General features: G+C 39.0%; 1 protein-coding gene across 1 annotated transcript; it reads left to right on the top strand.

Moving 5' to 3' along the window:
- Nucleotides 1-319: 319 nt before the first annotated feature.
- Nucleotides 320-12,019, top strand: rin1b (Ras and Rab interactor 1b; the record flags this gene model as incomplete). Its single annotated transcript, XM_081352877.1, has 10 exons — nucleotides 320-445; nucleotides 921-1,023; nucleotides 1,987-2,059; nucleotides 2,162-2,253; nucleotides 3,331-3,701; nucleotides 4,989-5,490; nucleotides 7,841-8,146; nucleotides 8,236-8,367; nucleotides 9,801-9,967; nucleotides 11,702-12,019. The coding sequence occupies 10 exons, from the start codon at nucleotides 320-322 to the stop codon at nucleotides 12,017-12,019; spliced, it is 2,190 nt and encodes a 729-aa protein (XP_081209003.1).
- Between the last annotated feature and the right edge of the window lie 3,145 nt (nucleotides 12,020-15,164).

Raw genomic sequence — 15,164 nt, 5'->3', positions numbered from 1 at the left:
GCAATAAGCAGAGGCGGCTTTATGTGAGGGGTGTTTAAGCACAAAATCTGCGGGAATGAGTAAAATTATGCGCAATTTGCACAATCCTACGCTGAAATTCAAGCACTGTAACCAACAATATTCATCCGGAGCAAATGAAGCGAGTGAGTGAGGAGAGGCGGGTTTGTGTGTCACTTGCTAATGTTAACAAATGGAACCTTACTGTAAAGTCTTGCCAATATATTTAGCTTAATAAGCATAGAATTTTGCGAATGTCAGACTTTCTGTGAGCTCATACCTTGTTGGCCTGGTTTTGTGTTTGTTGTCCTCTGCATTATAGATGGACGCGTCTCTCCAGAGGAGTTTAAGTGTTTTGGATCGTCTTCTCCTCACACACTCCATATGGTTGCAGCTGTCAATCAACCCTGACTCCGCCCACCAAATCCTGCAGCGAGAGATAGTCGGGGTGAGAGAATCCCACCTGAAATCAAATCATCATGTTTTTTACTATTGCTCACAATATAAGTCGTAATTACAGTTATCATGCAGTGATGTTTCTCTGCATAACTTTGCCTGCATAACAATAGCCAGTAAGACTTATGTAATTTGTAATAAACAGGCAGTGTGTTGCATTACATTCATATGGTTCTTACTTTATTGGATCAATTTTTTTCTTTTTATAAATTTTGTCAATTTTCTTAGAAGAACCACTTTTGAAAAACTTTTTATTTTTATTTTGCAATCATCCCTCGCCACAATACTGTGTACTTAATTCTGACTTCTCAATAATGGTTTCATTTTATTATATTCAACTTTATTGTTGTATATAATAATTGGACATATGTATAATATTATACAATTTATCTATCTAATCATCATATCTATCATATCTATCTAATAAAGGGGTTAATGAACTCTGTATCTTCCCTATTTGTCCATAGACGTTTCTGGTGTGTAAGTGTAGCGCCTCCCACAGGAAGGTTCTGTGTGTGCGAGTGCAGGAGGGAGGTGTGTCACAGTATCCCATCCGTGAGGAAGACTCCAGTGAGTTTAACACGTCATGCATACACACACACTTTAGCTTAGTTTTAAGACTGAGCTTATGCTATTTTTTATCCATTAAGCCTAACACATTAACCTTGGGTCCCCACAATGTATGTTTGTTGGCATATTGTGCTAGTAAGTCAATTATGGTTACTATAGATTAATGCAAATCCGTAACAAATGGTATTTAACTGGTATATTATTTAGTCTATTTTTGGTTCTTCATATTTTTAGTCACCAGTAATATAGCAAAACTTGACATGCATTTTATATGGTAGCCTCCCAGCTATTTTTTTTTCTAGTAATGTTTTCAGTAAATAAATAAATTATTATATTTGTTCCCAGAACATGTTCCTAAAAGGTAGGATAACATTCTCTAAAACCATTCTGAAAATGTTTAGTGATAGAACATTATCCCCATACATTCTTATGAAGGTTTAAGCGGGAAGTTTCCCAGCCGGCACTGGACATGGTCAACTCCACAAACATTACCTGCTTTACTTATTACTAACCAGTTTGACTTTATTTATGTCATACGTCTACAGAAGTTCTTATTGTGAGTAAACAGAGGTTTAGATGTTGATGATTTATTGAAAATGTTTCGTTTGAAGTCACTATTGTGGTGATCAGTGTTTGTTAACATTAGTTTTGGCTGTTGTAACTGTGTGTTTATAAAACAGTCGTTATGGTGAACAAGACAAGAGAAAATGTGATAAACAAACAATGTTATCACTAAAGATTTTTAGATTGTTTAACAGAATGTTATTCTACCTTTTAGGAAAGCGTTCTGGGAACGAAAACAAAACCTGCCGCTGAAAACATTACTAGAACAAAACAAACTCCTAAATGAGACCAGCTCGCACAGTTTCATGATTAATAAACAGCTAAGGCTGGTAAACTTGGTTTTATGTCTGGTAAAAATTTTATATCTTAAATTTTTACATCTGCTTTGTCACCATTTAGCGTTTTCTCTAGAAAGTTCTGCCTTGAGCTTCCCTGATCTCTGCAGACTAGTGGCGTTTTACACTATTAGCAGGTACGTCAAACCAAGAAACATTATAGGATTCATGTACATTAAACAAGTGTTTTATCTATAATGTATTATGTAATTTATGCTAATTGTGTATGTGTTCAACAGAGATGTATTACCTTTCCCACTGGAGCTCCCAGAAGCAATTATACAGGCCACAACACACACCCAGCTGGAAAGCATTTCGCATCTGGGCTTAGGCAAGAATACTTGTTTTTCACGACCATTTCCACCCCCTTACTGACCCTTCAAACTAAACTAGCCTTTTTGCTGCTGTACCTTTAACAGTTATATGTAAACACCCACTTAGTATCCTTAACACCCTCTTATATTCAGATGCAGCGCTTTTTAATGCTTACACCAACCTGCAGGTGTGCGGTTTTGTCCACTTTAGTATTTAATTGTCCTTTCCTTCTATAACAGCCCCTTTACAAAGTTAGCATGTCCTTGTGACTGGATCACAAAATCAGTTAGCACTGAAATGTGTTGCTAAAACTCAGGGATATTGTTTAACTGTTTTCCCACCAACATCTGCCAGCCACAACCAGCGTTTTGATAACTTTCACAAAAACGTCATAGCCCCTAGAATCTGACCATTCAATATATAATATATATGTATTTTTTTTTTTTTATCAACACTTGAATGTGTGTAAGTTTAAAAAAAAAGCAACATTTTGAACAAAAAGCTGAGAAACTTCTGTGTTTTTTCCCCAAAGACTAAAACTTGCATAAGCAATGCCTTTATCGCTTGTTTCTGCTCCTTTTTTGTCTGTGTTTTGATCCGGAGATTCTGTACTCATTCAGAGGATGCGTAATCAATATACCCAGCACCCCCCTTGATGAATATTTCGTCAATGGCATGGAAGCATTGTCTCATAAATGACGGAAAAATCCATCAATGGAGGACAAAGAGTTGAAACAAACGTCAGCCACTCATTTATTGGTGCTGGAAACAAGAGTGACAGACTTTCCCAACATCTTACTCTTATTGTTAGTTAAATTCTAACTAGCATATATCAGCTGGCTAAGCAAAATCAGCTAGCATGCCAAATAGCATCCTTATCAAACCATAGCTGGTCAGGCCAAGTCACCAAATAGATGTTGTTTCAGGAAGTTGTAAAAGTTGTGATGTTATGTTTTCATGTTACATTGAAAGCTTTCATTTCAATAGATCTCAAAGCTATGACTACTCTACAATTATTAGCTCTAAAAGGTTCATGTGCAATTGTGTTTTCCACTTAATTTTCACTCTTTGCAACCTTCCATGGCTCTTTCAGAGTTCTGGAGCTCTCAGACATCCCCTGGCCTTCCTAACGGTCCCCCTCCGCCCTCAGCGCCCCACCGGACATCCAGATTGATCAGCCCATGTTTTGTCAATCCCCTGTTCCTTCAGCCTCCCCAACCCAGCAGAACCGCCTCACACAAACGCCACCGCTTCAAACGCAGCCTCAGGGTCCGTGTGTCCAATGAAACCTCTCTCAGCCTGTCAGGTGGAGAGTCGGAGCTAACCCAGGGGGAGACACATGGACAAACTGCCAACCAGGGCGGCCCAAAACGGACAGGAGGATTGAGCGTGCTCAGGAGGACTCCGGCGCTCACTCCCACTTCAGTAGAGGAGGACGAACAGATGTTGGGACAGATACCACCCGTAAGTATGTGGACCCTTGGCTGACTGAGTTTATTTCTAGTAGGGCATACTTCTGAACCAACATACTTGCTGGTCCCTGGAAAACATTAGGTTTAGGTTTTGGCTAAAGGTGGAGATTAGGACAGGCGTGTCCAGTCCTGCTCCTGGAAGGGAATTTAGCTCCATTAAACCTGCCTGGAAGTTTTAGTGCTCTTGTTTAGGTGTGTCTAATTAGGGTTGGAGCTAAACTCTGCTAGAAGGTGGACCTCCAGAAGCTGGATTGGGATCTCTAAACAACATAATCAATTTAAGATTTCCCTCTGACTTTAGGTCTTGTTAATGGTTAAAGTTGGGGTTGAGCTTAGGGTTGGCACATTTAATTGTCTAAATCATAGTCACCATACCTGTGTGACTTTCCATGCTTTTTGATAGTAGGACACATTTCTGGATCAGTGTTCTTGTTCGTACTGGACCAATTATCCAATTAGATTTTAGGTATATGTAAGAGGTTATGCAAGAGGTGTCCAATCCTCTCCTGGAGGGCTTCATTCTTGCAGAATTTAGCTCTAGACCTAATTAAACACGCCTGAACCACTTCAGTCTTCAGGAGCACTAGAAACTTTCAGACAAGTGTGTTAGAGCTAAACTCTGCAGGAAAGTGGCCCTCCAGGAGCTGGATTGGACACGCCTCGGTTAGGCTTTGGGTTGGGATTTGACAGGGGTTAGTCGATCATGCTCCTGGAGGGCCACTTTTCTGCAGACTTCAGTTTTAGCTGTTAATTTTCAAGTAATTCTGAACACCTTGATTAGCTGGTTCAGGTGTGTTTGATTAGGGTTGGTGCTAAACTACAGGATGGTAGCCCTCCTGGAGCACCGTTGGCTACCCCTGGCATATGGGGGTGAACAAAATTCTTATCAACCCCTCATTTCCCTCGAAGGTTAAGGCTAGGTAATAGTTATAGGCATATGGGAAAGGTTATGAGTGTCTTCGATGTACAATAACATTTCAGGGGGCCAACAAAAAATGGAACAGGAGCACACCCTACTTGGCTAAATCATGGTCTCCACACAACTGTGCTGAAGTTAGCGCGGGTGGAGAGAGGTCAGCACAAATATAACCTTTACTAGTTAACTGCCTCCTACAACCACTATAATGATATTCCACATACTGTGCCTACACTGCACTGTGGTTCTGGAAGGTCGTGATCGTGATGCCTGTTTGAAAATATTTCAGTAGTGCCATGTTCTAAAATTAACATTGTGGGGTTTTTTTTACCTTACCCCCTTCCACATCATGTGGTTCTCTAGAGTAACTCCTTACCCCAAAGAGACAACGCTGAACTCAACAAAGACACTGAAGATGGTGAGGTGTGTCTCGCTTTGGAAAGAACCCGAGCTCCTTCCCTCGCTGAACTGGACAGCAATAGTTCGTTCAGCAGCCTTGAGGAGGAGGAAGCCCAGGACTTCGCCCACCAATGGCCGCCTGCGGCACGTGGGACCCGTTTCCCCTCGGCGAACCCGACCTCGACTCTACGCCGCATGACCGCTGCCTTTGTATGCGTGTTTGCTCCTGAGCGCCGAGTTGCCCGATTGGTGGACGAACTCTCCCATGAAAAACGCTCCACGTTTGGGTCATTGGTGCAGGACTTCTTAGAGAAACAGAGGCAGGAGATGGAGGCCTCGACGTATAGTTCTGCTGTGGAGCTGCTTCAGGGCGTGAGGATATTTCTGTCCCAAGCCAAAAATCTCCTTCTTGAAGCAGGAGAAATAGAACCTCCGATTGAGACACTGGTGCCTGAGAACGAGAAAGGTAAGAAGGCATCACTTGATCAATGACACATTGCTGATACAGTGTACAGATTAGCTCAAACAGTAGAGCAGACACTAGCAATGCCAAGGTTAGAAAGTTCAGTGTATGAACTTATAAAGTGTATATCTTGCATGCAGTGTAAGTCAAACCTCCAAACTTTTGACCTACAGCACAGCAGCCACAAGGCCACAACACCCCCATTTTTAACCAGTAATATAGAAGTAAATATTAATGAAAACAGACCTTATTTTATTTTTGTTGAAGAAAATGTTACTGGTAATTACACAAGTTGGCACCACAATGCTAAGGTTTTGTGAGTGGTTGGCAGAACATTGCTTGGATGCCCTGGGTGGTTTGTAGATGATTGCCCTAAGCCTCTATGGCCGCATTTACGTCCATTTTTTTCCTCCCATGTGGCACAGATCCGATATAACCTACGAACGTGTAAGCAGGAAAAAAGCACATCAATTCTGATATTCTCTGTTCGGTTTCAGGCCTCATTCATGTGTGGAAATAAATCTGATTGGACAATAAACCGGACAGATCGGATGTTTCCCTGTAAATGCGTATGTCATTGAAAAAGCGATCATAGCCCCTAGAAAAGGCGTAAATCGTGCTGTTTTTACTTCCTTATCTGCCTTTTCCGTGTCAGTGCGTCTACCTTGGGTTGTTTCGCCAAGTTTATAGTGTAAATGCAGATATCAGATATGGGTCACTTTTAAAAGAAGATTAAAGCGTGATGTCAAAAAAAAATTATATAGTCGACAAATCAGAATTTGGCATTAAGACCTGCAGTGTTTAAAGGCGGGTTAAGAGAGCCTAGTCTTTTCATTTGACTCGGGTTCTTCTTTTAATAAATGTAGGAAGTCTGATTTTGATAATCGTAATTCAGGTCTTGTTTACAGTACAAACAGTGCTGTAAAGTTACACAAGAAGAGTTTAATACAACATAATACACTAGGAGTTATTAAACTAAGTTTATTAAACTCTAAGTTTGAGCAATATTAATATTGATGCTTGACTTGGCAAACACCACTAAGGATTTTACAGGAAGGAAATGACTCAACGCTATGGATTGCATCACAGAATCCAATCAGTTGGTTTTTATAAATTCTAAAACCTTTGGAGTGGATAAAAGATGAGATTGGTTTCCTAGAATCCTTTGATATATTGAATTTCTGTAAAATAGTGTTTATGTTTGAATTGTACTGTTACAGTACATACAGCTTTTATCAACACAGATGCAAAGCAGTTTTGCTGTAAAAGTATAACTCCCGTTCTCTGATGCACTTATAAAGTCTTATATATTACCAAATATGTTCCTTAAAAAATACGTTCACTTGTATGCAGCACATGCAGTGCGGCGTTGGTTAAGACACAAGTTTAAGTTACCGTAGATCTATTTTTACACTGCAGAACAATCACGTCACTCAAATAAAAACATCCAATCTTTCATAACTCTGCATAGCTGGGATTATGAGCTGATTATGAGATATCTCCCTCAAATCAAAGCAAGAAATCCGGCCACATCCCTGGGGATGGATGCCGTTTCAGATGTTGGTGGAGGCATTCGCATTTTCCACTTTGCATTTATCATTAGCACATTGCACATTCCCACGCATACTTTAGGAAGCGTGTGGAGAGAGAGAGAAGAGATAGAAGGAGGGATGGGGAGGTGATTTTGCACAGTGCACAGATTTTCCTGTTTTGCTACAATGTGTCTGGCTCTTTCTTCTACTGTACAAAACATTAATTTGCCATTGAACAGAGCTTGTTTATTTTCGCCAAGCTGCTCAGTGGCTGTATGTTCACTTCCACAGACACACTTTGTGTGGGAAACATTTAAAATCACCAACCTTGGCTATAAAAAGTTACATTACAAACCAATATTTCAGTTCAAGGCCATATAAAGCCAGTAATAAAATCTGAATCAACATGCACCAATACTACATTTTTCTAAATGTCATATCATTTGTTAAAAAACAAGTATTCATTACTTCAATGAGCTGATTGTTTCTGCATTCAATTATTACATTGTTTAAATTAATACTTTTTTTCACTAACTGTGATTTTGTATATGTACTTTTCTGATATACATAACTTAAACAGTTACTTCTGATAATAGATCACTCTAAATTGTAATATGGACTCGTGCATTTTCTGTAAAGCTGCTTTGAAATGATGTGTATTGTGGAAAGCGCTATACAAATAAAGTGAATTGAATTGAATTAAACACTGTAAATTGCATAAGGACACCAAAAAGAGCCTGAATACCCATTCACTGGGATGATTTAGAAATATTATTTCAGATTTTAAAGTGCTCTTTCCTTTTATGTCATGTGACCCACAGATCTAGCCCTGGAAAAGGCTCTGTTTGGCTGCGTGTTGAAGCCGTTGAAGATTCAGCTGTACCAGACGCTCGTATCTCTCCACACTCGGGACGGCTCTTTACAGAGGATCACAGACAGCATGCTGGCCTACCAGGAGGGGGCGCTGGAGCGCCTGGCTGTGCGAGTGGGAGTCCTGGACGTCCGTGGTATAGACCGAGCGAAGGCAAAGCTCACGCTGATGCAGCGCAGCCATTCGCCCATTGACAAGGTGTTGCTTTTGCTGCAGGTGTGCAAGAGTGTGTACAAGGCTATGGAGACGCAACCGGGTGAGAAAAGATTCAGAAACTGGATTGTCATTAGGTATAGAGCAACTTTAAGACGTTAAAGTTAAGACTTTTCCTCATTACCTCTGCAGGTCAGGAAGTGGGGTCTGAGGACTTCCTACCGGCGCTGTCCTACGTGATTGTTCAATGTAATGTCCCACAACTGCTGCTGGAGACGGAGTACATGATGGAGCTGCTTGAGCCGTCATGGCTGACCGGAGAGGGTAAAGGAGAATTCACCTCAAAGACAAAAACACACAGACTCCGCTCAAACAGGACCTATTATGCTTTTTTACATGTTCATCTTTCTTTAGTGTGTCATGTTGCTGTTTAAGCATGAAAAAGTTACAAAGCACAAAGTCCCTCCAGCAGGAGTTCTTCTCTCAATGCACTTGACCAATCACAACACACTGGTCCAGCCGACCAATCACAACACACTGGTCCAGCCCACCAATCACAACATCAGCCGACCAATCACAACACACTGGTCCAGCCGACCAATCACAACACACTGGTCCAGCCGACCAATCATAACACACTGGTCCAGCCGACCAATCATAACACACTGGTCCAGCCGACCAATCGCAACACCAACCGACCAATCACAACACACTGGTCTAGCCGACCAATCAGAGCACACTGGTCTAGCCGACCAATCACAACACCAGCTAACCAATCACAACACACTGGTCCAGCTGACCAATCACAACACACTGATCTAGCCGACCAATCAGAGTACGCTGGTCTAGCCGACCAATCACAACACACTGGTCCAGCCGACCAATCACAACATCAGCCGACCAATCACAACACACTGGTCCAGCCGACCAATCATAACACACTGGTCCAGCCGACCAATCAGAGCACAGTGTGTTTTTCAGAAGGATGGGCTTCATAGTGACAGGAACTAAACAGAGTGTTACTGACAGACTGGGAAAAGAGGAGCTGCAACAGTGGAGAATATCGTGTTTTTTGAACATTCAAGCGTGAAAACCTCTTCTAGTAGAGTCCAAAAACAACACCAAGACTTTGTAAAGGGGCGTAATATGGCCTCTTTTAAAACTGTAGTTACTTTTAAATTGAAGGTTGTGTCGAAAACTAGGTGGCACATTTATGCATTTATGTGTAAGATAACTTGTCAGATGAAGCTATCACATCTTGACTTTTAGCAGTAATACACAAATCTTGCGAGACGGTCTACCACGAGCTCTGAGCCACAAGTTAGTGTGATTTCCACTTCATTTATCATTCATCTTCATTAATTTCAACAGCCAAATTCCCAGTGAAGAACTACACTACCTGAACAGAGCAACAGCAATCAGAAGTTGCTGTTACCATGGAAACCCACACATTCGCATGAAGTTTTATGAATTATGTAATCGAGTTGATCTACCTACACTCTAAAACTATTTATATACAGATTTATGCATATAATATATATTTGTCACATTATAATAAAAAGGTCAGTTGTTTTGGATGTTTTAAATATATGTATAATATATATATCATGTACCATCATTCTTAATGGTTTATGGGATGAGTAATTTAAGTACATTGTCTTTTTGCAGATTTTGTAAAATTTAGTTTATAAGTATAAGAGAAATGGGATGTTTGTAAGTCCCCAAACTGAGGAGTTTTCATGGTTGTTTGTTTGTAGGTGGATACTATTTGACGAGCGTGTATGCCAGCCTATGCCTGATCCAGAACAAGCCTGGGACCACGCCCACCTGCACTCTGACCAATGAGGCTCAAGAGTACTTGCGGGAGTGGAGCAGGAGGCGGGGCCAAGAAGCCCAGACCCAGAAGGACAGTCAGCAGAAACAGGTTGAAGATAACATGCAAACACACACAGATTGTTTTACTGTGAATATGTGTGTGTATAATACACAATCCATTTTATATTTAGAAATTTATTGTTGATTTTTCTTCTGTACAGTCATATTTCACTGTTTATCAGATTATCAGGAAACAACTTTTAAAGGGACAGTACATCCAAAACTATTGGCTTTTTTATTGTAACGTGACATAATATAATGTGACAGATTTGTGATTTTAACAGACTATTCAGCAGGAAATAATGTAAGACGGGGCTTGATTTATCGGAGGTTTGACTGGATTGTGAACGGCTAAAACATGTCAAGTTACATATTGTAAATTAATATTTTTTCTGCTTGTTTACATTAGCAGAAACATTAAGAATTAAATTTTTTTTTTTTTCATTTTGAATGGTATGCACAAATTTATCTATCTATCTATCTATCTATCTATCTATCTATCTATCTATCTATCTATCTATCTATCTATCTATTATACATCCACTGGTTTGTCTATCTATCTATCTATCTATCTATCTATCTATCTATCTATCTATCTATCTATCTATCTATCTATCTATCTATCTATCTATCTATCTATCTATCTATTATACATCCACTGGTTTGTCTATCTATCTATCTATCTATCTATCTATCTATCTATCTATCTATCTATCTATCTATCTATCTATCTATCTATCTATCTATCTATCTATCTATTATACATCCACTGGTTTGTCTATCTATCTATCTATCTATCTATCTATCTATCTATCTATCTATCTATCTATCTATTATACATCCACTGGTTTGTCTATCTATCTATCTATCTATCTATCTATCTATCTATCTATCTATCTATCTATCTATCTATCTATCTATCTATCTATCTATCTATCTATCTATCTATTATACATCCACTGGTTTGTCTATCTATCTATCTATCTATCTATCTATCTATCTATCTATCTATCTATCTATCTATCTATCTATCTATCTATCTATCTATCTATCTATCTATCTATCTATCTATCTATCTATTATACATCCACTGGTTTGTCTATCTATCTATCTATCTATCTATCTATCTATCTATCTATCTATCTATCTATCTATCTATCTATCTATCTATCTATCTATCTATCTATCTATCTATCTATCTATCTATCTATCTATTATACATCCACTGGTTTGTCTATCTATCTATCTATCTATCTATCTATCTATCTATCTATCTATCTATCTATCTATCTATCTATCTATCTATCTATCTATCTATCTATCTATCTATTATACATCCACTGGTTTGTCTATCTATCTATCTATCTATCTATCTATCTATCTATCTATCTATCTATCTATCTATCTATCTATCTATCTATCTATCTATCTATCTATCTATCTATCTATCTATCTATTATACATCCACTGGTTTGTCTATCTGTCTGTCTGTCTGTCTGTCTGTCTGTCTGTCTGTCTATCTATCTATCTATCTATCTATCTATCTATCTATCTATCTATCTATCTATCTATCTATCTATCTATCTATCTATCTATCTATCTATCTATCTATCTATCTATCTATCTGCTTGTCTATCCATCCATCCATCCATCCATCCACTTATCTATCTATCTATCTAGATCTATCCATCTATTTAAATCAAATTATTGTTTATTTAATGAACTCAAATCCAGCCCTAACTACGTTCGTGTGTCTTCTTGTTCCCTGTGTGTGTGTGTGCAGAGGTTCATCCGTGTGTTGTTCCAGGGTGAGAGTCGCAGTGCAGTGCGGACTCTCCTCTGGAAAGCGGGGGAAAGCGTGGAGGCTTTGACCCAGTCCTGCGCCGGTGTGTTCGGCGTGAGCGAGCCGCAGCACTACTGTCTGTTCTGGAGGAGCGAAGGGGAGATGTGTCCTCTGCCGGCCCACGCTCAGCCCCATCAGCTGGGCTCGCACGAGGGAGCGTCCCTGTCCTTCCTGCGCTGCGATCACGACTTCAGCAAGATGCGCAGACTCACCAGAGGAGGCGCTGTGGATCTGGGAGAGTCCGTGTGTGAGGAGTGAGGAGAAGCAGGTGCACAATATGACTTTAGATTTTTTCGTCACAATCGTGGCTCGATGTCACACAGTATTTGAATGCTGTATATGTGTTCAGTTCTATGGATGATGGTGATTATTTTCGTTTGTGTTGGGTGTAAACAGAAAGCACAATAGTATTTCCAATTAATCAAAGCGAGAAGGGAGATACTTGGTAATAATGCAAAAAGCAATATCTGCCAAACAGGAGATCTGGAAACGCTGGGATTCAGCTGTCACTTATTGATTGGCTTGCAGAGGTGTGTGTTGCAGAGTAATACCAAAGTGTTGAACATAATACAAAAAACCTAATAAAAATATATATGTTTAAACAATCATATATGTACACATGCTCTGAGTATTGACACTGTATCTACACTGGATGTGTTGCATTAAATCGCTCCTATTATAATCACTGGAGCCGTTTGCACTGGAAGTGTGTGGCGATGCACCTTCTGTTTTTGACACGTTACTGCAGCCACTTTATTTCTTTTGTTCATCTGAATTTTATTTATTTTTTTAGATATATATATAAATGTCGTATTTGAATTGGTTGCTGTTCATTTTATTTAAAGGTATAGCGGAGGATTTTTTACTTCCGGGTGGATAGCCTATACTATTGGTCCTCCTAATTGTCAATCATTCTGGTGAATCAATCAAACTTCAAAAAGTGGAGAGGGCGGGTCTTACCTAAAATTCGGAAAGATCCTCCGCTATACCTTTAATTTTACAGTAGGATCCAAAAGTAGTGCTCGACTGATATTGATTTTTTTTGATGGCCGATGCAGGGTGAAGCCGATAATAATAATAAAGTATTAGACAGAACTGTTAAACCGAGACCGTAAACTAATGAAGAAGGAGATGGGAGTTCTGTGGCACTGGCATTCATAGCGCTGTCAAAATAAAAGTCCCGCTTCCGACACATCGGCCAAACAGAGAATTGTGTTGGCCGATGCCGACAAATTATTTAAATAAATTTAAAAAGCATCACATATACATGTAAGGTTAGGATGTAAAATAAAATAAAAATAAGATTTTATCCATTTTGTAAGCAACTAATCAGCAAAATGAGCACATTAGTGCATGTGAAGCGCCATAAAGCTCTATTACAACTTAAATTGTGCTTGATAACATGCAGAACTTCATTGTAATGCTGATTAATATATTTTTAATAAAGAAAAATAGGCACATATCATCTATGTAAATATATATTAGTACATTTTACAGCAGTGAATTTTTGTTGAATACACTACTGTTCAAAAGTTGAGGGTCGGATTAGGGTTTTTAATGTTTTCTTCTGGTATTTTAATGTTTTTGAAAGAAGTCTCTTACGCTCACAGAGGCTGTGTTTATTTGACCAAAAACACAAAAAAAACATAAATAATAATTCTTATTTTTATTCATTTTAAAAACAGAAAACAGTAAAAAAAAACAGCTAATGAAATTTTTTTCAGGATTCTTTGATGAATAGAAAGTTCAAAAAAGCATTTATTTATAATAGAAATATTGTTTAACATTATAAAAGTCTTTACTGCCACTTTTGATCAATTTAATGCATCCTTGCTGAATAAAAGTATTCATTTATTTTTAAAAAAAATCTTTCTGACCCCTGAACTTTTGAACGCTAGTGTGTATTTAATAAACAAAAAATGTAACAAAATGCAAATATACTGTAGCTTATTTCGTTATGAGCCGATGTGCAGCTTTGACATTTCCAGTGTAGACAACAGACGCGCTTCCGGTGTAAACACAGTGTGAGTATGGAGTGTGAAGGTTTGAGTATATTGTGAGTTTTGCGGTAACACTGCTGTACTACAGTCTGCTTGTGGTACTCTTATGAGTTTTACTTGAACTGCACTGGCTATTTTGTTAGCTGAACATTAACTGAATGAACATCGTGGACTTCATCGTTGAATCACCACTGGCCTGATATCTGTGTTTATTTGATTTATTCCTTAATATCCTTCAGAAAGCAGACCATTTCAGTGTTTGAAGAATGTAGTGAACATGTGCCATCATAATCATTTGTGAATACTTCATGTAAATAGACTCCAAAGAAACAAAGCTGGTTGTGTTTTGCAGAAGTGTATCACGTCACGCTCGCTGGATGTAGAGCTCTGCTTTCTCCTCGCGGTGGGCAGATAAGCACATAAACACTGTCAGGAGCTTGAGTTATGGCTGCCCACAATTCAACTCATACTGGAAAGCAAACTTTGTTAAGTCGGAAAGAATTTCCCTCTTGGATTGAAGAGAGAGAGAGAGTGATCCTCAAAATGGCCATCAAGTGTCAGACTTGAGTATTTCATTGACAGGTTTTAGTTTCAAGCCAGAGTCATCTGCAGGAAACGCTGCCATTTGTGCCCGATAAATTCAGGATTTTTTTATTAAAGTGCCCGTATTATGCTTAGCTGTTTGTGAATGTAAAAGTTCTGCAAAGTTTATTTTCTCTAAAAGAAAAAACTGATTCTGAAGTGTCTGAAACGAATCGTAATTTCTTACTTCCTGTTTGAACCTACATAGGATTGTAATTAAAATTGCATAATACTATGGGATGGTTTTCATAGGCTGCCGGAGAACAACGTCTCGTTTGCCCCGCCCTCAAACACTGTAGTTGCAGCGGAGACTGGAAGAGTTTGGTTCGTGTCGTTCATGTCGAGAAGACGCGATTCCAAAAGATGAGATTGATAAGGTAAAACGACGACATAGTTTACTGTGTATTTCACTGTGTATCAAGTGCTGAGGAAGATCTGAAACTCAGATGTGCTGTAAGAAGTCGACCAATCACTACGTACTGAGCCGTCTGACCAATCAGAGCAGAGGAAGCTCTCGAAAGGCGGGGTTTAGAGAGACCGAATCTTTGATCGAACCGTTTCAGACACTGTGAGAAAGTGGTGATAATGCAATATATATTATGAGAAAATGTGTGTTTTTTGACCTTGGATGTAGGATCTATTGTAGGAGACTCCAAAACTAAATACCATAATTTATACCATGGTCTGGGTGAATACTCGATTCTGATTGGCTGCAGGGTGTCCATTAAAAAGTGATAGAGGACACCTAGTAAATAAACCGTCAGGCGTAACCAGGGAAACCAAGTTATTGTTTGTAAAAACTTTAGATTTCGATTGTAAAA

The sequence above is a fragment of the Scardinius erythrophthalmus genome (assembly GCF_964197995.2).
Source record: "Scardinius erythrophthalmus genome assembly, chromosome: 2".
NCBI classification, from domain to species: Eukaryota; Metazoa; Chordata; class Actinopteri; order Cypriniformes; family Leuciscidae; genus Scardinius; species Scardinius erythrophthalmus.
Note: the sequence above shows the minus strand (reverse complement) of the source record. Positions and strands in the feature narration are given on the sequence as shown.